Source organism: Trachypithecus francoisi, unplaced genomic scaffold (assembly GCF_009764315.1).
Source record: "Trachypithecus francoisi isolate TF-2019V2 unplaced genomic scaffold, Tfra_2.0 Lachesis_group9, whole genome shotgun sequence".
NCBI lineage: Eukaryota > Metazoa > Chordata > Mammalia > Primates > Cercopithecidae > Trachypithecus > Trachypithecus francoisi.
The window spans coordinates 283183-308054 of NW_022681474.1; the positions used below are offsets into that span (position 1 = coordinate 283183).

Sequence of the window (24872 nt, forward strand, 5' to 3'; positions counted from 1 at the left end):
GAGCCAGCGCCAGTGGATCTAACCTGTTCCTGGGCACTGGGCTAGGGGACTGGATAGTCACTGGAGTCCTGGTTGTGAACACAGGGCCGGATGCTCAGACCAAGAGTGGATGGAAGACCCCCACCATTGGCTCCCAGGCCTGCTGGCAAGGTGGGGGTCTAGGCAGTTTCCCAGCTCAGTGGGACTGGCCTGCTTTGGAACAGTGGGCAGTGCCCAGGAAGCCTGTGAACTGGGCCTGCCAGGGAAGCCGTGGTGAACTGGAGGCCAGCCAGGTGGGGTCAGAGAAGGCAGGGCCATGCACACCACACCCTTTACTGCTGGGCTTCTAAGGGCATTGAACAGGCACACGCAGAACTGAGTTGGCCCTAATGGCCTGCAAGAGAGGAGGGCTGGGGGCTGGGGGCCTGGGGCCTCAGCTGGGATATATGAGGGCAGGGAGTCTCTGCATGGCTGATGTTTGAATTAAAATACAGCTTTTCCCCTGTATTTTATTATTATTTTTTATTTTATTTTATTTTTTGAGACAGAGTCTTGCTCTGTCACCCAGGCTGGAGTGCAGTAGCGTGATCTCCATTCACTGCAAGCTCTGCCTCCTGGGTTCACACTATTCTCCTGCCTCAGCCTCCCGAGTAGCTGGGACTACAGGCGCCCGCCACCATACCTGGCTAATTTTTTTGTATTTTTAGTAGAGATGGGGTTTCACTGTGTTAGCCAGGATGGTCTCGAACTCCTGACCTCGTGATCCACCTGCCTTGGCCTCCCAAAGTGCTGGGATTACAGGTGTGAGCCATTGCACCTGGCCATGCCAGACTATAACAATCAATTCTCAGCTAGGCGCGAGCAATGGCTCGCACCTATAATCCCAGCACTGTGGGAGGCCAACGTGGGTGGATCACTGTAGGGTACAGCCCTACGGGGCTTAGCGGGTGTTCTCCCCGCGTGTGGAGACGAGAGATTTTAAGAAATAAAGACACAAGACAAAGAGATAAAGAGAAAGCAGCTGGGCCCGGGGACCACTACCACCAAGACGTGGAGACCGGTAGTGGCCCTGAATGGCTGGGCGCGCTGACACTTAGTGCATACAAGAATAAGGAGGCAGGGTAAGGAGGATCGATCATCTAAGTGATTGACAAGGTGAAGCAAGTCACGTGATCACAGGACACAGGGCCCTTCCCTCTTAGGTAGCAGAAGTAGAGAGGGAAGGCAGCATATGTCAGCGTTTTCTTCTCTGCACTTATAAGAAAGATCAAAGACTTTAAGACTTTCACTATGTCTTCTACCGCTATCTTCTACAAACTTCAAAGAGGAACCAGGAGTATGGGAGGAACATGAAAGTGGACAAGGAGCGTGACCGTTGAAGCACAGCACCACAGGGAGGGGTTTAGGCCGCCAGATGACTGCAGGCAGGCCTGGATAATATCCAGCCTTCCACAAGAAGCTGGTGGAGCAGACTGTTCCCCGACTCCTCCAATGAAAGGAGACTCCCTTTCGCAGTCTGCTAAGTAACGGGTGCCTTCCCAGACACTGGCGTTACCACTTGACCAAGGTGCCCTCAAGCGGCCCTTATGCGGCGTGACAGAAGGCTCACCTCTTGCCTTCTAGGTCACTTCTCACAATATCTCTTCAGCACCTGACCCTATACCTGCCGGTTATTCCTTGGTTATATTAGTAATACAACAAAGAGTAATATTAAAAGCTAATGATTAATAATGTTTATACTAGTGATTGATAATGTCCACGATCATCTCTATATCTAATTTGTATTATAACTATTCTTATCCTAACTATTTCCTTTATTATACTGAAACAGTTTGTGCCTTCAGTCTCTTGCCTCGGCACCTGGGTAATCCTTCACCCACAGATCACAAGGTCAGTAGATCGAGACCATCCTGGCTAACACAGTGAAACCCCCTCTGTACTTAAAAAAAAAAAAAAAAACTACAAAAAATTATCTGGGTGTGGTGGCGGCGCCTATAGTCCCAGCTACTCAGGAGGCTGAGGCAGGAGAATGGCGTGAACCTGGGAGGCAGAGCTTGCAGTGAGCCAAGATCACGCCACTGTACTCCAGCCTGGGCGACAGAGCAAAACTCCGTCAAAAAAAAAAAAAAAAAATCATCGGGTCAGGTGCTGTGGCTCACACCTGTAATCCCAGCACTTTGGCCAAAGTGGGTGGATCACAAGGTCAGGCGATCAAGATCATCCTGACTAGCACGGTGAAACGCGGTTGAGAGATGAAGCCAGCTGGACTTCCTGGGTCAAGTGGGTACTTGGAGAACTTTTCTGTCTTACAAGAGGTTTGTAAAATGCACCAATCAGTGCTCTGTAAAAACGCACCAATCAGCACTCTGTAGCTAGCTAGAGGTTTGTAAAATGCACCAATCAGTGCTCTGTAAAAACATACCAATCAGCGCTCTGTAGCTAGCTAGAAGTTTGTAAAATGCACCAATCAGTGCACTGTAAAAACACACGAATCAGCACTCTAGCTAGCGAAAGGTTTGTAAAATGGACCAATCAGCACTCTGTAAAATGGACCAATCAGCAGGACATGGGCAGGGACAAATAAGGGAATAAAAGCTGGCCACCACCCTCCATATGCCCCAGCCAGCAGGGGCAACCTGCTTGGGTCCCCTTCCACAATGTGGAAGCTTTGTTCTTTCACACTTCACAATAGATCTTGCTGCTATATATGCTTTGGGTCCATGCCACCTTTAAGAGCTCTAACACTCACTGCGAAGGTCTACGGCTTCATTCTTGAAGTCAGCAAGACCACGAACCCACCAGAAGGAACCAACTCCAGACACACTACACACCATCTCTACTAAAAATACAAAAAATTAGCTGGGCATTGTGCTGGGCGCCTGTAGTCCCAGCTACTCAGAAGGCTGAGGCAGGAGAATAGTGTGAACCTGGGAGGCGGAGCTTGCAGTGAGCCAAGATTGTGCCGCTCACTCCAGCCTGGGCAACAGAGCAAGACTCAAAAAAAAAAAAAAAAAAAATCCTCACAGTAAGTAATCAAGCAAGAACTCACTCATTACCTTGAGAGTGGCACCAAGCCATTCATGTCTGCCCCATGACCCAAACACCTTCCATCCAGGCCCCACCTTGAACGTTGGGGGTCAAATGTTAACATCCAAACTCTAGCATCTGGCATTCCACCCCATCCGCTCTATCACACTCCACCACCTTGTCTATCTACCTACCAGCCTATCAATTATCTGTCACCTGTTGTCTATGGCCTATTATCTATCATCGATCACCTATTGTCTATCACCTACTATTTTCTATCATCTATCACCTACCATCTGTTATCTATCATCTATCAATAATCTGTCATCTCTTTAGCTGCTACCTACCTAACGTTTTTTCTGAGCCAATGAGTGAACGGGGCATCTGAGTGGGGAGTGGGGAGTGGGGTCTGAGGAGGGGTAAGCTCTGCCCCAGGGACGGGCATCTCCCATTCCCTTGGAGCCAGATGGGAGCTGAGAAGGGCCCAGGGGCTCCTGGAGCTGCCGTAAGTCCCACCTTTCACCCGGCCTGGCAACTCCTTGCACTCAGAGAAAGTGACCTCTTTATCCTTAAATACTTCAGTGTGGATTCCCCGCAAACAAGGGCGTTTTCTTACGTGAGCTCATGCAATGATCAAAATCAGAAATTTAGGTTTCCAGAGCCACACAACCCACAGGAAAGCCAACAGGGTGGGGGGGGGAGGGGCTTCTGGCTTCCCTGTGTGCGAGCATGGATGCACGTACAGAGAGGAGGGGGCATGGATTGTGTGTGAGGGTGCGTGTGTTAGTGTGAGCGTGTGTGAGTATGAGCACAGACGCACAGAGAGGAGGGAGTGTGGATTATGTGTGTGTGAGCGTGTGAGCACGGACAGGAGAGGGTATGCATTGTGTTAGCGTTAGTGTGAGCATGTGTATGAGCACAGATGCACAGAGAGGGGGTGTGGATTGTGTGTGTGTGAGAGAGTGTTAATGTGAGCATGTGAGCACAGATGCATATACAAAGAGAAGGGGTGTGGATTGTGTGTGTGTCTTAGTGTGAGCGTGAATACAGATACACATAGAGGAGGTGGCATGGATTGTGTGTGTGCATGAGCATATGAGTGTGTGAATGTGAGTACAGATGCACATACAGAGAGGAGGGGCATGGATTGTGTGAGTGTGAGTGTGTGAGCAGGGATGCACATACAGAGAGGAGGGGGTGTGGAGTGTGTGTGTGAGAGTGTTAGTGTGAGCATGTGTGTGTGTGAGCACGGAACCACATACAGAGAGGAGGGACATGGATTGTGTGAGCGTGTGTGAGTGTGAGCATGGACACACAGGAGGGGTGTGGATTGTGTGTATGAGTGTGAGCGTGTGTGTGAGCAGGGACACATACAGAGAGGAGGGGCGTGGATTGTGTGAGCGTGTGTGAGTGTGAGCACGGAACCACATACAGAAAGGAGGTGGAGTGGATCGTCTGTGCACGTGAAAGAGCGTGAGAGGCAGAGAGGGGCAAGGGGGACAGTAGGTAGGAGTCAAGGAATGTGTCCACTGTGTTCCCAGCACTGGGCTTCAAATCTGGCTAATTCATGGAGCTCACTTGTCACCTGCTCATCTACAGATGGGTAAACTGAGGCCCGCGGCAGAGGCCTTACATTCGCTCAGGGTGGCTGGAGCCGGGAGGATGTCTGCGGACCCCTGCCTGCTCCCACACCTCCTCCCACAGGCTCCCAGCCGCCTGCCCCTGGCAATGGGAGACCTGGAAGCTGGGCCAGGACCACGGTGACCGCCGACTCTGCGCAGCTCCCCACGGGCCACCCACATCCTCCAAGCGCGTCCCTCCACGGTGTCCGAGCGGACGCCCAGCGGAGAAGGCGACACTTCGCGGACGCCTCCAGGCGGTGGCGCTGCAGCCAGCCGTGCCGACCCGGGCCGCGGGGAAAGGGGAGGACGGCGATCGGTCGCCTGAGGTCTTCGTCTCCTCACGCCCCGGGGTATTGGCCGGCTGGCGGTGGAGCAGACACGGGCACAGCCTGTCCCTGTGAGGAGCGGGCGCAAGGGCCGGAGGATGAAGGGACGGGGCTTGGCGGCCCCGGCCTCCGTTTCCTGTGAAGGAGGACGGAGACCGGCACCGGCACTCACGGCTGCACTTCAGCCCGGAGTCATCCATGCACAGCTGGGCCCTGGCCTCTCCACCTGTGTGTTCCGGAGGGTGCAGCCTTTCCACCTGTGTGTGTTCTGGGGGGTGCGGCCTTTCCATCTCTGTGTCCTGGGGGGGGTGCGGCCCTTGCATCTCTGTGTCTGGGGGTTGTGGGCATTCCATCCTGTGTCTTGTCTGAGTCTTCTCTTGACAGCTGTGACCTGGAAGCCACGTCCAGGTGTGTCCAGAGTTGGTTCCTTCCAGTGGGTTCATGGTCTCGCTGACTTCCAGAATGGAGCCACAGACCTTTGCGGTGAGTGTTACAGCTCTTAAAGATGGCATGGACCCAAAGAGTGAGCAGCAGCAAGATTTATTGTGAACAGCAGTGGGTTGCCACTGCTGGCTGGGCGGGGGAGGGGATTGTGTGTGTTTATGTGTGTGTGTGTGTCGGGCCAGCTTTTATTCTCTGTATTTGTCCCTGCCCGTGTCCTGCTGATTGGTCTATTTTACAGGGTACTGATTGGTCCATTTTAAAAACTTCTAGCGGCCGGGCGCGGTGGCTCAAGCCTGTAATCCCAGCACTTTGGGAGGCCGAGACGGGCGGATCACGAGGTCAGGAGATCGAGACCATCCTGGCGAACACTGTGAAACCCCGTCTCTACTAAAAAATACAAAAAACTAGCCGGGCGAGGTGGCGGGGGTCTGTAGTCCCAGCTACTCGGGAGGCTGAGGCAGGAGAATGGCGTGAACCCGGGAGGCGGAGCTTGCAGTGAGCTGAGATCTGGCCACTGCACTCCAGCCCCGGCGACAGAGCAAGACTCCGTCTCAAAAAATAAAAAAAAATTAAAAAAAAAATAAAAATAAAAAATAAAAAATAAAAACTTCTAGCTAGCTACAGAGCACTGATTGGTGCGTTTTTACAGAGCCCTGATCAGTGCATTTTATAAACCTCTAGCTAGCTACAGAAAAGTTCTCCAAGTCCCCATTGGACCCAGGAAGTCCAGCTGGCTTCAGCTCTCACAGGTCTTGCAGCAGAAACATGAGCATCTCTGCCTGGCGCGGTGGCTCACGACTGTAATCCCAGCACTTTGGAAGGTCGAGGCAGGCAGATCACCTGAGGTCAGGAGTTCAAGACCAGCCTGGCCAACATAGTGAAATGCTGTATCTACTAAAAATACAAAAAGTAGCCGGGTATGGTGGTGTGTGTCTGTAATCCCAGTTACTCAGGAGACTGAGGCAGGAGAATCGCTTGAACCTGGGGGGCGGAGGTTGCAGTGAGCCAAGGTCATGCCACTGCACTCCAGCCTGGGCAAGAAGAGCACGGCTGTCTCAAAAAAAAAAAAAAAAAAAAGGAAAAAAGAAAAAGAAAGAAAAGAAACATGAGCATCTCCTTAGAAATGGATGCAGCCCACGTACAATTACGATGCTGGCTTTAAAAAAAAAATCAGTAACATTCTTCATACCAAAGTTCTACACTCCCCACTTGTCAGAAGAAAGACTGAGACAGAATAAACAAATAGCTTCCAGGCAGAGATGAAGCTAGGATTGGAACCCAGGACCTACAGTCCCCAAAGAGTATAAAACAGTCCTGCTGTGAACAAAAGAGTTTTAGCAGAATCTGCTGTTGTGGAAAGGGCTAACACATCCTCGTGGAGCACTGCCACCAGGGCTGTGCTGCCGGCCTTGTGCAGGGAGCTCATGCAGGAGCTGGAGAAGGACTTGACGGGCTGGGACAGGATCTCTTCGGGGAGATAGAGAACAAGCAGTAAATGTGCATGTTTGCATTTTTCTTGTGTTGTGCTTTCTCAAGCGGCTGACCGGCCCCGGGCGACCCCGCCACAGCCACCCTCAGCCATTGCTCATCTCCAACCCCACACACGTGCATGTTAAGCCTCTCTTCACCTATGCACCCAGGCCTGGGCTTCAGGCTTTAGTGTCTTCCCTTGAGTGCTTGGGAACCTGCCTTCAGTTTTCAGAGCACAAAGCACTGAGCGATGTCAGCTCTGAACCTGTGGCCCTTGAGATTTCCTGATTCCAGGTTGCTGGAGAGCTCTCAGCATCGCCCTGTGGAGCTGGGCAGCAGCTGCAGATGACCACCAGCTGCCTCCAGCCAGACCCAGCCAGACCCAGAGCCCCAAAAGGAGTGGGCTGTGAGGTGATGCTGGCGGCGGGGATGATGCTGGGGGCTGTGAGGTGATGCCGGGGGCTGTGAGGTGATGCTGGGGACGGGGGTGATGCTGGGGGCGGGGGTGATGCTGGGGGCTGTGAGGTGATGCTGGGGGCGGGGGTGATGCCGGGGGCTGTGAGGTGATGCCGGGGGCTCTGAGGTGATGCTGGGGGTGGGGGGCCAGGAGCACCTCAGTCACATGCTGTGGGAACAGGGCCTCTGGAGGAAGACATGGTTGGGGGTCCCTGAGAGCCCTAATTTTATCAAAACAGAGCGGTTTCTCCAGGACACACTGCTCCCAGTGTTCCCTGCAACCCAATGCCAGCCCCAACCTCCCGGCCTGCGTTTCCTGCTGCAGGCTCTGTGGTCCCTGCTGGCACCAGTGATAGGTCCTGCACCCTCTGGGGCAGCACCCTCCACCACCCCACACACCCCCAGCACCCCACACCCCCAGAGCCACTGTGCCCCTCCCTGTGGGCATCACTGCCTACCCCCGCCAGGTCTACTCCCTGAGTGGTGTGGCAGGGACAACCAGGTGTGGCTCCCAAAGCCAGGAGGTCTGGGACGAGGCGGAGTGCTGTATTCTACCCCATCACCCACGCCTGAGGGGTGCCAGGACTTTATAAATCTTCCTGAAAACCGAGGGTAGAAAACAGAATACACATGGGTAACAATGACCATTCCCCACCTGACTCAACACAGAAATGAAGACACAAGACCATCAGTGAAAAATACTTATTTCATATGTTCAAAAATACATTCTTAGGGTTTGCCCTGCAGGGGGAGGCAGGTCCCTCACTGCTTCTGATGATGGCTGCTGATGCCATTTGTTGAGGAACAGAGACAGGGAGGATGGCGAGGGCCTGGCCCCAGGGTGGCCACAGCAGAAGGTCGGAGAAAGGCCCACAATGGATGCCACTCCCACCAGTGGTGACTGCCCCCCACTTCTTTTCTGAATCTATCAGCACTGTTTGGTTTTCTTCTTGTTGCTTTTAAATCCTCGAGCAGCACCCTGACCAAAGCAGATGGTAGAGGGTATTCTGGGATGGAAGAAAGTTTGTATTAGACGCTGCATTTGCCAACCAACAACCCAGATCATAACAGCAGTCATGTGTCTTCTTCTCATTCTCTTTCACTCCGGGAATATGCGGGATGCAGAGCCAGCCCTCCTGGGCCCTGGGGCAGCTCCCTTTCCACAGCCTGTCTGAGACCTACTTCCTGTGGGACATCCCCGCCGGCCACCGACGCACACCCACTGGGAAGAACTCAGCGGAGACAGCGGCTCCTGCCAAGTCCTCTGGGGCTGAGACTTCCTGCTACCCCACGTCTGTCCAGTGGAGACCCCTACTGCCCCAGCCCCCCGGGGCTCATCCACAGACCAAAGTCCAGGCATCTGTAAGGGGGTGCAGGGAACGCTAAGTTCATCTTTCCACCTATTTAGAGTCTTTGATGATGTTTTCCCCCAATTGTTCACTGTTTTCCCCAAATTAATTTGAAATCAACTTTAACCCAATACAAGTACAGGTAATGCTAGAAAGGCAGACGGCACAGGTAGCGTTAGAAAAGCAGACGCCTGGGTTGTAACTGAAGCAACTGCAAGTGAGACTCTTTTCATCCCACTCAGACAATGAGGAAAAGTGAGTGGTGCTTGGCATTCCTGCACTTCAGTGGCTCAAAAACAGAGTATGCGAGAGAAACTTAGTTATTTACAGGACCTGAAACATCTGGACTTTCTTCTCCGGCAAAATCGGAAGCTGATTTTCTTACCCAGCGTTACCTTTCTGAATTCAGTATGAGAAGAGCAGCGGCCCAGGGTGCAACCCAGAATCCTCAGCACCGAACACACATTGAGAAACAGCTTGGACACTGACCTATGACTGTAAGTCCTCCTCTCACCGGCCGGTGCAGGGGAGGCCGCCACAGGCTCGGAGCAGATTTCCATGGCCTCCCCTTCTGACCGCTCTCCACTGTCCCCTGGGACTTCCACTGAGGCTGGGCTGCGGGGACAGAGCAGTGAGCAGCAGCCCTGCATGGCTCCTACAGCCCCTGTGTTCCCCAGAAATAAATGTGCAAGAAAGAAACTGGATTTCCTTGTAAGTAGTATATTTTCTATTTTGGCATAGTCTAATTTTATAGTGTGGTTTTCAGGATACTGGGAAAAGGAAAATGATTACAGCAAGGTCGTTGTTTATATAATAAAGGCTGCATTTTATAAACTTAACTGTAACAATCATACTTTTTTTGAAAATAGTATTTTTGGTGCCAACGGTGCCACAGGTCTTTTTACGAGTGTGAGAAATTTGCTAAAGTTAACTAGAGACTATAAACTAGTCTCTTCCATAATACGAATGTCTCAATCCAGCATTGCAGGGTTTTTCTCCTTAAAATGATCCCTTGGAAAGGAGACAATTACTTTATACACAAGTCTTTGTAAAGCCTCCCGTATTGCAGTGAGTTCTCCCAATTATTTTATTTTAAACAGCAAATTACTACTTGAGAAAATGTAGTCTGAAAGACTTCGATCAATACAATTTTAGATGATTATGAAGGTTCACCTAAAATAATCAGTTAAAAAAAAGAAGAAATATAACACAATTTAAAAATTGTTCCAGCTGGATGTGGTAGCTCATACCTGTAATCTCAGCACTTTCCGAGGCTGAGGCAGGTGGATTGCTTGAGCCCAGGAGTTCACCACCAGAGTGGGCAACATAGCAAGACCCTGTCTCTACAAAAAACAGAACATTTTGCCAAGTGTGGTGATGCGTGTTGGCAGGTCCTAGCACTTTAGGAGGCTGAAGTGGGAGAATCGCTTGAGCCTGAGAAGTGGAGGTTGCAGTGAACCTAGATCACACCACTGCACTCCAGCCTGGGGGTCACAGCGAGACCCTGTCTCAAAAAAAAAAAAAGATTGTTCCAGGAAGTGTTTCCCAGAGTGCGCTCTCGGCAGGAACATGTTAATAAATGGCTTTGGCATCAAGTTCATTTGTGCGCAACCAGGACAAAGAGAAAGCCAGGGCTGCATGATGTGTGAGCACAGCCAACTGCTGCAGGAGATAGAGGCACAGCCTCAAGGGGTGTGAGTGCAGAGGTGCTGTGCCTACTCATTCCCACACCCCCTCTGCTGCCTCCACCAGCACAGAGCTGGGCAGCCAGGGGCTCCCCTCCAGCCTCCCTTCTGCAGGGTGGCCGCTGGCACAACCACCTGTAGCTGTGCTGCCAGGGCTTCAAGTACCCGTAGGTGGACAACCCATTAGGTGATGCACAAGTGCTTAATAAGTCTGACAGTCTATGTGTTCTGGCTGGTTGGAAGCCTTTTCCTAAAATCAACAACAGACACGTGCAGAGCCTGGCGGCTCCCTACCTTCTGCTTTTCTTTGGCTTATCAAACCGGAAGTCCACGGGGTACAGGTGCATCCTCACCATATGGTCCTTCCGGTCTCTGCTGGTCTTGAACTTCTCTGTGCAGCCTTCTACCAAGCACTGATACTGAAACGGAGATGGCATCACCTCCCTCTGACCCCTGGCCCTCCCCCACCACCATGCCCCTCTAGCAGGGCTGCCAAGGGCGGAAAGGTATCCCTGGCCTTGCCCCCGTGCACCCGAGAGCTGGGGGCAGCACTCTGAGCCCGTCACCACTGGGGATGGCCTCGGCGGCTATGCAGACCTCACCCACCATGTCCTGCCTCTCAGACAGGATCTGGAAGAGGGAATCGTGCCACTCCAGGATGTGGGCGTCCAGCAGATGTCCAGAAGGGAAGGCCCGCTTGCAAAAGGAGCAAACATTTCTGTGCAGTGTGTGGTAGTGGTGCTCGTAGTCGTCCAGGGCATCGAACACCTGACAGCAGCCGGCCACCTGGCAGGCAAACGCGGGCACCCTGCCAAGGAGACCTGCTTCAGGGGCCCTTCCTCTGGTGCGAGGAACCAAGCTGGACTTTCTGCACAGTTTCCCTTTGAGACCTCCAATTAAGCCCCCATGCATCTTTTGCGATCCCAAGCCCTCTTTTTATGAATTAAGTTTCACAAACAGATTAGGTGGTGGTGGAGTCAGCCATGCCAAAGCTGGACGGGCACAGCGCCTTGGTGGGGCAGCAGCGCAGCCCCAGGGACTAGGCACGAGGCAGGGAGGCGGCGCAGAAGTAGCACTGGCAGGGCACTGCCCAGCCGCTTACCTGGGCTTCTCAGGCGCGTCGGCCACCTGCATGAGCATCTCCTGGAGGTAGAGGTGGCGCTGCACGTCCCCATCCTGCAGGAGAAGTGTGCCGTTGGCGGGGCCTGGTGCCTCGCGGCAGGCCCACGCGTCAGGCCTCGCCCACATCCGTGGCCCCACCCATCCCCGGATCGGGTCCCGCCCCACAGCTGTAGGCTCCACCCTCTCGACTCGGCCCCGCCCCACAACCATAGGCCCCGCCTGCCCCAGGCTTTGGCTCCGCCCTGCAGCTTCAGGCTCCGAACACGTCACGTTCCGGCCCCTCCCCACCGCCTCAGGTACCGCCTGCCCCAGGCTCCGGCCCCGCTCCGCAGCCGTAGGCCCCGCCCACTCCAGACTCCAGCACCGCCCTGCAGCCTCAGGCCCCGCCCACTCCCGGCTCCGGCCCCGCCCCGCAGCCGTAGGCCCAGCTGGATCCTACAACTGCCTTTTCCCAATTTTGTTCACGCACCTCGAAGAACTCGTGCTCCCGCGGGAAGCGCACCGGGCGCGCAACGAAGCGAAAGGGCGCGGCCCCAGCCGCGGGGTCCCGCTCTACAGGCAGCGGCTCCGCCGCCCCGGGCCCCGCGGCGAGGCGGGCGCACAGCGCTGGGGGCAGCTGCATCACCCCGGGCGCGGGCGGCCGCAGCCTGTCGGCCACCGTCCGCCAGCGGAGCCGGACGTGACGTCGTGCGCACTTCCGCCGCCGTCGGGGCTGCGCGGGAGCTGTGGCTCTGGTACTGCGGTGAGTCCCGGCCGAGCGCGGGCGCGGAGAGGGCGTTGGGGGACTGCTGGGCCCGGGGGACCACTAGGCGACGGAACTGGCGGGACGCGGCTCTTCCCGCGCGCTCCCTCTGGCTGCGCAGCGGTCCCCGCACTCTGGGCCGAAGCCCTTGGGGCCTGCACCGGCCAGGCCAGCGTCTTGCCCCGCGGCCCGACACTCAGCCGGGGCGGGGCGGAGCGGGCCTCCGGGTAGTCCCGGGTGTCCCCTCCCAGCCCTGGGAAGCCGGGTCGCAGGTCCCCCTCTCGCACGCTCTCTCCCGTCCGCCTTGCCCCGGCTCTCGTCTCCCGCCTGTTGGACCGCGGCAGTCCTTGGATCTTGTTCCCTCTAAACCAGTTGCGAACCGGAGCCAGAGTGGCTCCGGTTTTATTACAACCGTTTTTAACTTAAAGCCCTTGGGGCCGGGCGCGGTGGCTCAAGCCTGTAATCCCAGCACTTTGGGAGGCCGAGACGGGCGGATCACGAGGTCAGGAGATCGAGACCATCCTGGCTAACACGGTGAAACCCCGTCTCTACTAAAAAATACAAAAAAATTAGCCGGGCATGGTGGCGGGCGCCTGTAGTCCCAGCTACTCGGGAGGCTGAGGCAGGAGAATGGCGTGAACCCGGGAGGCGGAGCTTGCCGTGAGCCGAGATCCGGCCACTCCACTCCAGCCTGGGCGACAGAGCGAGACTCCGTCTCAAAGAAAAAAAAAAAAAAGCCCTTGGGTGACTTCCCGTTACTTTAGTTCAAAGGCCCTTTCCTGGTTTGTCGGGGTCCTGTCGATGTCTCCGGTTCCCGCAGCTCCCGTGAAACACAGGACCTATGCTAGGTGCCCAGAGTGTGTGGGTGAAGGAATCACAGGAGAGCGCGGCAGCCTAGAAGGAGAGACAGACGTCAGACTAAAGAGTCATCTAATTAAAATGGTGATTGACAACACCGCGGAAGCAGTGGACGCTTCAGATCTACTGCAGAGAATGGGCCCGGTGGCGGATAGAGGCTTTTAGCTTTCTCGTTCTGTCATCCAGGCTGGAGTGCAGTGGTGCGATCATAGTTCATAGATCGCTGCAGCCTCAAAACTCTTGGGCTCAAGTGGTCCTCCTCCCTCAACCTTCCAAAGAGCTGGGACTGCAGGCGTGAGCCACCATGCCTGCCCCTGCACTTTTTCCATGTGTAGATACACAAATACCTCTGTGTTACAGTTGCGGAGTGTTCAGCACAGCCACCTGCTGGGCAGGTTTGTGGCCCCGCAAGCAAGAGGCTCCACTAGGTGGCTTATGTGCATCGTAGGCCTTACACCATTTAGGTCTGCAAGTGACTGATGATTGCTCAGAAGGAAATCATGTAACCATACGTTTCGCTTTTTTCTTTTGGAGTAGAGTCTCTCTCTGTCGCCCAGGCTGGAGTGCAGTGGCATGATCTGGGCTCACTGCAACCTCTGCCTCCTGGGTTCAAGCGATCTCGTGCCTCAGCTTCCCAAGTAGCTGGGATTACAAGTGTGCGCCACCAGGCCTGGCTAATTTTTGTATTTTTGTTGGAGACTGGTTTTCACCATGTTGGCCAGGCATTTCTCAGAATGTTGAGTGATGCCTGACTGTACTTTCTGTCTCTGTAAAGCCTTTGGGCTCTTGACATTTTCCACAAGTTGTAAAATAATTTTTCAAACCAATTTGTACAGTTAGTTTTGAGCTCTCAACAGAGGCTCTTTTTCACGTCCCTCTGTGTTTTGATCACTTACTCAATAGGAGTGTGTGCCCTGCTTGTCCGTGGTGGAGTGTGGCATGCGTGCCTTGCTTCCTCAGCTCGTGTCCTTGTAGGGTCCAGCCCCACAGGGTCAGTGGGTTTTTCTCCCCGTGTGCGGAGATGAGAGGTTGTAGAAATAAAGACAGAAGACAAAGAGATCAAAGAAATGACAGCTAGGCCAGGGGACCCCTGCCACCAAGACGCGGAGACTGGTAGTGGCTCTGAACGCCAGACTGTGCTGATGTTTATTGGATACAAGTCAAAGGGGCAGGGTAGGGAGTGTAAGCCATCTCCAATGATAGGTAAGGTCATGTGGGTCACATGTCCACTGGACAGGGGGCCTGGCAGCTGAGGCATAGAGAGAGACAGCTTATGCCATTATTTCTGCATATCAGAGACTTTTAGCACTTTCACTAATTTTGCTAGTGTTATATAAAAGGCAGAGCCAGGTGCACAGGATGGACCATGAAAACGGACTAGGAGCGTGACCACTGAAGCACAGCATCATGGGGAGACCGTTAGGCCTCTGGATAACTGCGGGCAGGCCTGACTCATGTCAGACCCTCCACAAAGAGGCGGAGGAGTGGAGTCTTCTCTGAACTCCCCTGGGGAAAGGGAGACTCCCTTTCCTGGTCTGCTAAGTAGTGGGTGTTTTTCCTTAGCACTGGCGCTACCGCTAGACCACAGTCCGCTTGGCAATGGGCATCTTCCCAGATGCTGGTGTTACCAGTAGACCAAAGAGCCCTCTAGTGGCCCTGCCCAGGCATAACAGAGGGCTCACGCTCTTCTGGTCACTTCTCAGCGTGCCCTTTCAGCTCCCGTCTCTGTATGGCCTGGTTTTTCCTAGGTTATGATTGTAGAGCGAGGATTATTATAATATTGGAATGAAGAGTAATTGCTACAAACTAATGATTAATGATATTTATATATAATCATGTCTATGATCTACATCTAGCATAACTTGTTGTTTAATATATTTTATTATACTGGAATAGCTCGTGCCCTTGGTCTCTTGCCTTGGCACCTGGATGGCTTGCTGCCCTCACGTCCCTGCGTAGCTCACAGCCTCTGTGAAAAGGACTTCAGTCCCGCCCAGTCACAGACGCTGGGCCTGCCTGTTTGTGTGATTCGTAGTAAGAATTCAGGAGCATCAGGAAGACCAAGTAAGCGGCCATGGCTAAACAGTTCCTCAGAGCTGTGTCTTCAGTGGAACCCTGCACATTGGTGGAACAGCTGTCTGGATGATTAACATCCCTGGCCCTGGCCCTCTAAGTACTGAGAGCAACCTCCGTGACCGTGACACCCCAGAGTTGCCCCAGGACTTTTCCAGAGGTCTCCTGAGTGGGGGGACTCTGTGCAGGTGCGGGCTACACTTTTGGAGGCCGGGTCCGCACATTCAGGGAGAGCAGCAGGCGCCTCACAGGGTGAACACTCATGACGTGCGGGCATCTGTGCTTCTATTTCTAGAAGAGATGGGAAGTTTCCTGAAGGTAGTTTTAATTTTTTTATTATTATTATTATTTTCTTTGAGACAGAGTCTTGCTCTGTTACCCAGCCTGGAGTGCAGTGGCGCGATCTCGGCTCACTGCAATCTCCGCCTCCCAGGTTCACGCCTTTCTCCTGCCTCAGCCTCCCCAGTACCTGGGACTACAGGCGCCTGCTACCATGCCGGCTAATTTTTTGTATTTTTAGTAGAGATGGGGTTTCACCGTGTTAGCCAGGATGGTCTCGATCTCCTGACCTCGTGATCCGCCCGCCTCGGCCTTCCACAGTGCTGGGATGACAGGCGGGAGCCACCACTCCCGGGAGGTAGTTTTTCAGTAAATACTCGGATGGTTTCCTCAGAGGCAGCTTTCTCTCCCGACTTGTGTCTGGCGGGGGCTGCTTTGTTTTGGTGGCAGATGGTTTTCTTGCCACCTAGCATGACCAACGTGTGTCTCGGTCCAGCAGCTACAGGACAACCTGCAGTCCTCGGGGAGCCCAGTAGAATGTGGGTGAAACAGGCTGCCCTTGGATTTGAAGAGGCCTCTAGCCGGAAAGTTTTGGGCTGTCTTTTCTGCTTCGCAAGTAGTTTGCAGGGCCTCGTCCAAGGTTCCCGTGACTATTAGAAAAGCAACTGGTAGTTTAAGATATTGTCAATGATTGGGACCCAGTTTTCCTTTTGCAAACGTAACCATTTCTCAGGTAACTGCGTTAACACCTCCAGGTAGTAAGAGTGGCCGCGTGTTTGTTTCTGCTTTCCTGGTGTCAACACTGTAAGAACTCACCACATAGGGGCCCGTTTGTGCTTTCTCAGGATGATTTCACTTCTCTCCACCACCGCTCTAGGCAGGACCCAGGGCTTCCCCTTTTCAGAAGAAGCTTGGAGAGGACACGTCCTTTTTCAGGTTCCTACAGCCTGGAAGTGGCCCCATCAGTGTCTGGACTGCGTGGGGCTCCGTGGCGCGTGCCCTGCCTTGTGCTTGAACTGTAGTTACCGTGAGTGCCTCCTGAGTCAAAAGCATGTATGTGAGCAGCTTGGGCACCATGCCTGCTTGTCGCTCTCCTTCCATTTTCGGAGATACCCAGCCTGTGACCAGTATTTGATGTTCATCTACGGATACGCCCTTCTGTCACACAGGATTAGAATCTCGGTGTTGAGTCCCGCGCTCATAGTCATTAGTGAATTAGCATATTGTGGGAGTGTGTGCCAAGTCTTCTGTACTCCATGTTTTGTTGAACTCATCCTTGTCTTCCTGAAGTTCTCACAGAGTGGTTGCTTACCTTTTTTGGGTCATAGAGCCTTTGAGAATTTGTAGAAGGGCCATCTCCTCAGAAAATTCACAAATTATTTTGCCCATAACTTTCAAGGGCTCGTCTGTTACTGATTCTTAATTCATGGATTAAGAATTCTTAATCCATGGATTAAGTTACTGATACTTAATCATGGATACCAGATTAAGAACCCTTGTGTAGATGAAATGTTTGTGAAGCATGTAAAGTTTGCTTATGTTTGTTTTTTAATCTATAGCCAGTTGCCTTGCCTATGTGTGTTTTTTGTTTTGTTTTGTTTTTTGTTGAGACAGGGTCTCCCTCTGTCACCCAGGCTGGAGTGGCTCAAGTGATCCTTCCACCTCAGCCTCCCGGGTAGCTGAGACTACAGGCATATGCTACCATGCCCAGTTAATTTTTGTATTTTTTGTAGAGACAGAGTCTCACTGTGTTGCCCAGGCTGTCTTGACTCCTGGCCTTGAGCGACTCACCTGACTCAGCCTCCCAGAATGCTGGGATTTCAGGCAGCAGCCACTGCACACAGCCATGTGTTTGTCTTAATGGCCTTGTAGCAGAACTCTCAATGACAGAGGCTAACGACCAGCCACTGGTGGGAGAGTAGGGGTGGCGCTCACCCTGCACCCTGACCCCACGCAGTGTTCTGCTGCCCACTTGGGTGTGTCTGTGACGGCTTCGATCTCGTATGTGTTACGTGTCTCCTGGTGAGACCCTGGGGCAGCTGGAGCTGCAGTGGAACCTCACCTGGCTCAAACGCGTAGGGAACGTGTAGAAATGTTACTGGAGCATCTCTGTCGGTAGCCACGCTTGGGCAAGAGAAGGAGATGTCACGGGTACCGGAGTGAAGAAGGAATGCAGAGCCGGCCAAGTGAATGGAGCTGCGGCCGAGCACCGCAGGGTCTGAGAACCAGGGTGGGCCTCTTGGGTGGAAGCTGGGATTTTATTGTGTGTGCCAGGACCTGGCACAGTGTCAATGGCTTGGGCCTGTGCAGAGCTCCCTGTGTAGACTCCACTGCCTCCCATCTGCACATTTAGGACCAGAAAGCTCCGCCCACCACCAGAGGCGAGCAGCAGAGCATCCCTGCTGGCCCAGACCCGTGTGTGGAGGGAGGTGCAGGAGAAAGGGAACCCGGGTCTCAGGCCCCATTCGTGCTGCCCACGGGGATGGCTCCCAGAGCTGTGGAGGCCCCCTGGAAGCTGGAGGCAGGTGAATCCCAGGCCCAAGCAGAGGACCCTCTAGAGGCTGTTGGGGTGTCGGGGGAGGGGCCCCAGGCCGGTTGATAACTTGGTTTGTCAAAGGCCTGACATTGGCCAGCCTTGAGGGTTAAAAAAATTTTGTTTTAATCCCAGCACTTTGGGAGGCTGAGGCGGGCCGATCACAAGGTCAAGAGATGGAGACCATCCTGGCTAACACAGTGAAATCTCATCTCTACTAAAAATACCAAAAATTAGAGGTCAGGAGATGGAGACCATCCTGGCTAACACAGTGAAATCTCATCTCTACTAAAAATACAAAAAATTAGAGGTCAGGAGATGGAGACCATCCTGGCTAACACAGTGAAATCTCATCTCTACTAAAAATACCAAAAATTAGCCGGGCATGGTGGCGGCGCCTGTAGTCCCACCTACTCAGGAGGCTGAGGCAGGAGAATGGGGTGAAACCGGGAGGCTGAGCTTGCAGTGAGCCGAGATTGCGCCACTGCACTCCAGCCTGGGCGACTAAATACAGAGCGAGACTCTGTCTCAAAAGAAAAAAAAATTTTTTTTGGTTTTATTTCTACAGTTTAAATTTTATGAATAGCTGCCCTCTTACCTTTAGGGGAACGTATTGTGATGTTGGTGCCTCAGAGCTAAAACTATGAGTGAATTTCGGATTCACCATGATGTCAATGAACTGCTTAGCCTGCTGCGTGTCCACGGAGGAGACGGGGCTGAGGTCTACATTGATCTGCTTCAAAAGAACAGGACCCCGTACGTCACTACCACTGTCTCTGCTCACAGTGCCAAGGTGAGCACTGCCCTTGGGGTAGCTCTGTGCAGAGCGAGCACTGTCCCGAGGTCAGGATGGTGCGGGGTGAACCCACCCCTGGGTCCAGGTGCAGGGTGAGTGCCCTCCCTGGGTTAGGGTGTAGGGTGAGCCCACCCCTGGGTCTGGGTAGAGAGGGAGCACCACCCCTGGTGCAGGATGGTGCAGGGTAAGCCCACCCCTGGGTCAGGGTGCATAATGAGCACTGCCCCAGTGCAGGCTGCAGGGTGAGCACCACCTCTGGTGCAGGACTGTGCATGCTGCAGGGTGAGCGCCGCCCAGGGTCAGGGTGTAGGGTGAGCACTGCCCCGGGGTCAGGATGGTGCAGGGTGAGCGCCAACCCGGGGTCAGGATGGTGCAGGGTGAGCGCCGCCCTTGGGTCAGGGTGTAGGGTGAGCGCCGCCCCGGGGTCAGGGTGCAGGGTGAGCGCCGCCATGGGGTCAGGATGGTGCAGGGTGAGCGCCGCCCTGGGGTCAGGATGGTGCAGGGTGAGCGCCAACCCGGGGTCAGGATGGTGCAGGGTGAGCGCCGCCCTTGGGTCAGGGTGTAGGGTGAGCGCCGCCCCGGGGTCAGGGTGCAGGGTGAGCGCCGCCATGGGGTCAGGATGGTGCAGGGTGAGCGCCGCCCTGGGGTCAGGATGGTGCAGGGTGAGCGCCAACCCGGGGTCAGGATGGTGCAGGCTGAGCACCAACCCGGGGTCAGGATAGTGCAGGGTGAGTGCCGCCCCTGGTGCAGGGCTGTGTGCCGTGGAAGGTGAAGGGTGAGTGCCCATTCCTGGGTGGCCTCAGTGGTACCGGCAACGATGGCAGACAGCACTTGGGCTGTGTGTGTTCAGCTCTGATTCTGCTGACTCCCCCCAGCAGCTCCTGTGGTTCACCCCACTGTGCAGATGAGTAACGGAGGCCCCAGGAGAAAGTGGGGCCTAGAACCCTCCCTCTTCCCTACTCTGTCCGCTGCAGCTGTGAGGAGGGAGAGTCCTGATATGCATTCCTGTGGTCTTAACCATGTTGAAATCCCTTTAAGATGTTATTTCTTTATTCAAATCATATGTAATTCAGAATTATAGGTTTTCAGTAAAAAGTGATTTTGAAGTCTACTTTTAAAAATACATTATGAAGCTTCAGTTATTTGAACAGGTTAACAATGGTACAAGGATAATTAGGCAAATTAGCCGAGTGGAATAGAGAGTTTAGGGACACCCATGTTTAGTTCATTCTGAGGGAAGCATCATAAATCACTGAGTAAAACATAACCCCTGCCGGGCACAGTGGCTCATGCCTGTAATCCCAGCCCTTTGGGAGGCTGAGGTGGGGGGATCACCTGAGGTTGGGGATTCGAGACCAGCCTGGCCAACATGGAGAAACCCCATCGCTACTAAAAATACAAAAATTAGCAGGGCGTGGTGGCACGTGCCTGTCATGCAGCTATTCGGGAGGCTGAGGCAGGAGAATCACTTGAACCAGGGAGGCGGAGGTTGTGGTGAGCCTAGATTGTGCCATTGCACTCCAGCCTGGGCAGCAAGAGCAAAACTCCATCAAAAAAAATAGCGTAACGTCTAGGCTTGCACATAGTAATAAATTCCAGAGGGAATACAGTGAAATGTATACAATGAATGCATAAACTACTGGGAGGAAATGCAAGTCGCTACTTCCAGTACAAACCTGAAGAAGCATAAGGGCCGGGTGCAGGGGCTCACGCCTGTAACGCCAGCACTTTGGGAGGCCGAGGCAGGTGGATGGCTTGAGCCTGGGAGTTTGAGACCAGGCCGGGCAACATGGTGAAATCCTGTCTCTACAAAAAATTAAAATAATACGAAGAAGCACAAAAGGAAAGAAACCATTATGGGAAATATGGATAAGGTTTGTTTTGTTTTGTGGTAGAGTCTCACTCTGTCACCCAGGCTGAAATGCGGGGGCACGATCTAGTCTTGTGCAGTCTTAGCCTCCCAGGCTGAAGTGATCCTCCCATCTCAGCTTCCGGAGTAGTGACCACAGGCAAGTGCCACCACACCTCGCTAATGTTTGAATCTTTTTGTGGAAATGGGGTTTTGTTATTTTGGTCAGGCTGGTCTTGAACTCCTGGACTCAAGCAATCTACCAGCCTCGGCCTCCCAAAGTGCTGGGATTACAGGTGTGAGCCACTGCCTAGCTCAAAATATGGATAAGTTTAACACAACATGGAGATGAGTTTTCTTAGTTTATTTCAGAGGGATGATTATTTAGCCTACCCAATTTAACTGTATTGGCTTACTGTGTATAATTTTCTTAACTTTTTTTTTTACAGTGCTTTATTATTGTCATTAAATCACTCATGTTTGTGCTTTTGAGGTTAAAATTGCAGAGTTTTCTCGTACTCCAGAAGACTTTCTAAAGAAATATGATGAACTGAAATCTAAAAATACGAGGAACCTTGACCCGCTGGTGTACCTGTTGTCAAAGCTCACGGAAGACAAAGAGGTAGGTGCCCATGCCGCATGCCACACCGCGCCCGTGCAGCCCGTGTTGGGAGTGAGGTCGCGTCTCCTGCTCTCTCTGCGCCACCTTCCTGTCAGCTCTTCCTCCCTCACACCAGTAACGCTTCTAGAACATGTAGGACACTTTTGGTGAATCAGAATGAAAGATTACCCATGTTGGGTGTAAACATGAGAAGCAGCCTCTGGAGCTGGGGGCCCTTTCACCTTCCCCCATGTTGGGTGTAAACATGAGAAGCAGCCTCTGGGGCACTTTGAGCTCCCCCGTGTGTCGCGCTCAGCTCCTGCCTGTTGCATGCGTCGTTTTGCTATTAACAGGGATGCCTGTCAGGGTGGGGGGTCGTCCTGATGGTGTCGCCCCTACTCTCCCACTGTGGCCAAAGGGGTGCTGGCCCAGTGTGAACACACAGTTTTACATGTTTTCAGACTCTGCTGTACTTACAACAGAATGCCAAAGAAAGAGCTGAGCTTGCAGCCGCTGCTGCGGGCAGCAGTACCACCAGCGTCAGCGTCCCTGCTGCAGCCTCCAAGATATCCATGCAGGAGCTTGAGGAGCTGAGGAAGCAGCTTGGCAGTGTGGCCACAGGCTCCACGCTGCAGCAGGTACTGTGTCCGTGGCTGTCCACAGGCTCTGCACTGCGGCAGGTACTGCATCCGTGGCTGTCCACAGCTGCCCATGCTGCAGCAGGTACTGTGTCCGTGGCAGTCCACAGGCTCCATGCTGCAGCACATACTGTGTCTGTGGCTGTCCCCAGGCACCCACGCTGCAGCAGGTGCTGCATGCATGGCCATCCACGGGCTCCATACTGCAGCAGGTACTGCGTCCGTGGCTGTCCACAGGCACCCACACTCAGTGTTGTGCCGGACCCCTGCTGGAAGGGCATGTCTCTCTGTCATTTGTTAAAAATGCATCCCGATTTAGAGAGGTCAAGGCTTAACGCTTGATCATGACCTAGCTCTATATGTGTGTTTTTTTTTAAAAAAACCAAGAATTCTGAACCACAAGAATCAATAGCAACAAGGTTCTGACCCACGTGGGAATTGTGCTGCCAGGTGGCCACATGACTCTGAGCCGACCCAATCCTGACTCCCCATTTCCCTCCTCTAATTTTTGACAGTTTTGAGGGAATGCTTTCAGATTTTTATAATCCTTTATTCCTTCTGTATTTGCTACTTGTTCTTGGTTTTGGTCTTATGGCCTACCCTGGTCTTTTGATGTAAGTCATCTCCCAGTCTCTCTCCTTGGAGCTGCCACGTTCCTGCCTTTGTGACCTTAAAACTCCCTCAGGAGCTGTGTTCCTGAGGCGTCCTGGCCTTGTGGGTGCGTGTCGGATACAGCGGCTCTTGAGGGCCTGGCCGGTTTTTGCTAGGCACGTTCTGTGCTGGACATGGTGCTAGGCCTCTGTTCACGTCTCCCTCAGCCCTGGCACCGCTCTCCCTGTGTGGCACATAAGGAGGCTGGGTCGTACTGCCACATGCAGAGACAGTTTGCACTTGCCCCTGTGCCTGACCAGCCCTGAGTGGGAGTCAGTGCTTCTGAAAGCTGGGCCAGCCCAGGCCGACCCTGTCAGCTTCCGGCGGCCACTGGCACAGGAGGGCAGGCGCTCTGACCACGTGTCAGGAGCTAGCCTGTCGCGCTGGGGCCGTTCTCCAGCAGGGTAAGGATGCAAGTCTGTTGCTAATGCCTGTGTTCACCCAGCAAGTGGTGTTCAGACCTAGTCACTGCCAGGAAGAAGCAATTCAGCTTGTTCATGGGGCACCCTCCTCTGAAACAATGGCTCTGTGCCAAAGTGCCCCCTCTCCTGTGGTTCCCACTGCTGGTGCCCATGGTTTCCCAGGGGGGCCCTTGCTGGACCCGGACTCCTGAGAGGAGGGGCTAGGGCTCCCCATCTGCCCTGTTCTCCCCAGCCCCTCACGTGTGGCAGGGATATCAAGGTGCATTTCATTTCTGTGTGGTTGACTCTTTGTAGATGTTAAATTGACTACTCATCTTTGCTGCAGATGTTAGTTTCTACAGGTGTCTTGAGTGTTTGCACTAAAGTGTATCTTTCTGGTTTGGTTTTTAAAAATGTCCTTGCTAGTCTCTGGAACTCAAAAGAAAGATGCTTCGAGACAAGCAGAACAAAAAAAATTCAGGCCAGCACCTCCCTGTCTTCCCAGCGTGGGTGTATGAGAGACCGGCCCTGATCGGGGATTTCCTGATTGGTGCTGGCATCAGCACAGACACCGCTCTGCCGATAGGTACGTGATGCGTTTATTTCTGGCCCCTGGGCAGGACACTCTGCAGGCCCAGCCCTCCCCTGGGCTGCCCTTCCTCAGGTTGTGAGGCTCGATGCTGGCTGGCCGCTGCCTCCATATTCCCGTCCCAGGGTGGCAGCGGAGAGTGGCTCGCCTGGGTCCTTGAGGGTTCTTCTCCCATCCCTCCTGCCGGAGCTGTGGGCAGCCTCCAGCAGGCCCCTCCCCTGCTGGCATCCTGGTGCCCTGGTGCAGACCTGCAGACAGCAGAATTGTGTGCAGCACTTACTTCTGAACAGCGATTCATCACTCCCGTAGATTCTGTTCTCAGAGGCCTCTTAAAGTAGTGCTCGTGTAAACAAGATGCAAGTGAGACCACATAGTCATTTCAAGGCACGTTGCTGGGGACCCAGGATGTGTTCATCTGTCACAATTCATGGGTACATTTTTATCTGTTAAATTCTTTTGAGATGGAATCTCACTCTGTCGCCCAGGCTGGAGAGCAGTGGCGCGATCTCGGCTCACTGCAACCTCCACCTCCCAGGTTCAAGCAATTCTCCTGCCTCAGCCTCCCAAGTAGCTGGGACTGCAGGTGCCACCACGCCCGCTACTTTTTGTATTTTTAGTAGAGGTGGGGTTTTGCCATGTTGGCCAGACTGGTCTCGAACTCCTGACCTCTGGTGATCTGCCCGCCTTGGCCTCCCAAAGTGTGGGATTGCAGGCATGAGCCACCACACCTAGTCAAGTACATTTTTAGATTGAAAAATGAGATTTCACAAACTTAAGGACAGAGATACCTGCTTGTCTTGCCTCTCCCCATTAGTCCAAACTCAAGAGGCAGCGTGGAACGCCGTCTGCTTTCCCACTGCTCGTGCAGCTCTGTGGTGTAGGCACCGAGAGGCCAACCCTTGCCTTTGCCAGAAACCCTGGAGAATGGTGACAGGAAATCCACCTGTTATCCTCATTCCCAAGCAAACAGAACTCTGCTGTAAGTTAATGAAAAGTGTAGAAAATAGTCTATTTTGGCCGGGTGTGGTGGCTCACACCTGTAATCCCAGCGCTTAGAGAGGGTGAGGTGGGTGGATCACCTGAGCCCAGGAATTCGAGACCAGCCTGGGCAACATGGCGAGACTAGTCTCTACAAAAAGTATAAAAATTAGCCGAGTGTGGTGGCATGCACCTGTAGTCCCAGCTCCTCAGGAAGCTGAGGTGGGAGATCACTTGAGCCTGGGAGGTCGAGGCTGCAGTGAGCTGTGATCGTGCCACTGCACTCCAGCCTGGGGAACAGAGTAAGACCCTGTTTCAAAAAAAAAGAAAACAGTCTGCTTTGTGCAGTGTGTTTTCAGTAATAATCCAACTGTGAAGACTTAGGGAGAGAGAGCCGCTCCCTT

The 24872-nt window shown here is 53.5% G+C and overlaps 2 protein-coding genes across 9 annotated transcripts in view; one reads left to right on the forward strand and one right to left on the reverse strand.

The window, feature by feature from the left end:
* Positions 1 to 8011: 8011 nt before the first annotated feature.
* ZNF511 (zinc finger protein 511) lies at positions 8012 to 12149 on the reverse strand. Of its 2 annotated transcripts, none has more exons than XM_033208497.1 (6): positions 11950 to 12149; positions 11461 to 11534; positions 10956 to 11166; positions 10653 to 10777; positions 9163 to 9288; positions 8012 to 8331 (listed from the first exon to the last, which is right to left on the reverse strand). In XM_033208497.1, the coding sequence occupies exons 1-6, from the start codon at positions 12100 to 12102 to the stop codon at positions 8253 to 8255; spliced, it is 768 nt and encodes a 255-aa protein (XP_033064388.1). In that variant the 5' UTR covers positions 12103 to 12149; the 3' UTR covers positions 8012 to 8252. The 2 variants fall into 2 exon arrangements, with proteins under 2 accessions (XP_033064388.1, XP_033064389.1); XM_033208498.1 differs by having other exon boundaries at positions 8081 to 8331; positions 10965 to 11166.
* The window catches only part of TUBGCP2 (tubulin gamma complex associated protein 2), a 28701-nt gene continuing 15827 nt past the window's right edge, over positions 11999 to 24872 (forward strand). For 2 of the 7 annotated variants that reach the window (XM_033208489.1, XM_033208490.1), the window contains exons 1-5: positions 12095 to 12222; positions 18570 to 18758; positions 21104 to 21232; positions 21673 to 21849; positions 23328 to 23487. In XM_033208489.1, coding sequence (XP_033064380.1) covers positions 18609 to 18758; positions 21104 to 21232; positions 21673 to 21849; positions 23328 to 23487 — 616 coding nt within the window. In that variant the 5' untranslated portion in view covers positions 12095 to 12222; positions 18570 to 18608. Of the gene's footprint in view, positions 12223 to 14976; positions 15472 to 16295; positions 16460 to 16517; positions 16603 to 17785; positions 17958 to 18569; positions 18759 to 21103; positions 21233 to 21672; positions 21850 to 23327; positions 23488 to 24872 lie in introns of those variants that run through there. The other 5 variants (XM_033208486.1, XM_033208487.1, XM_033208483.1 and 2 more) reach the window with 5 other exon arrangements.

Bases quoted from the DNA above. Each gene is read 5' to 3' on its own strand.
- ZNF511 (XM_033208497.1), bottom strand. From the start codon at position 12,102: ATGCAGCTGCCCCCAGCGCTGTGCGCCCGCCTCGCCGCGGGGCCCGGG. The intron at 11,535-11,949 runs GTGCGTGAACAA...CTTCTCCTGCAG, and splicing joins GGGAGCACGAGTTCTTCGAG to GATGGGGACGTGCAGCGCCA. The intron at 11,167-11,460 runs GTAAGCGGCTGG...TCTCCTTGGCAG, and splicing joins GACGCGCCTGAGAAGCCCAG to GGTGCCCGCGTTTGCCTGCC.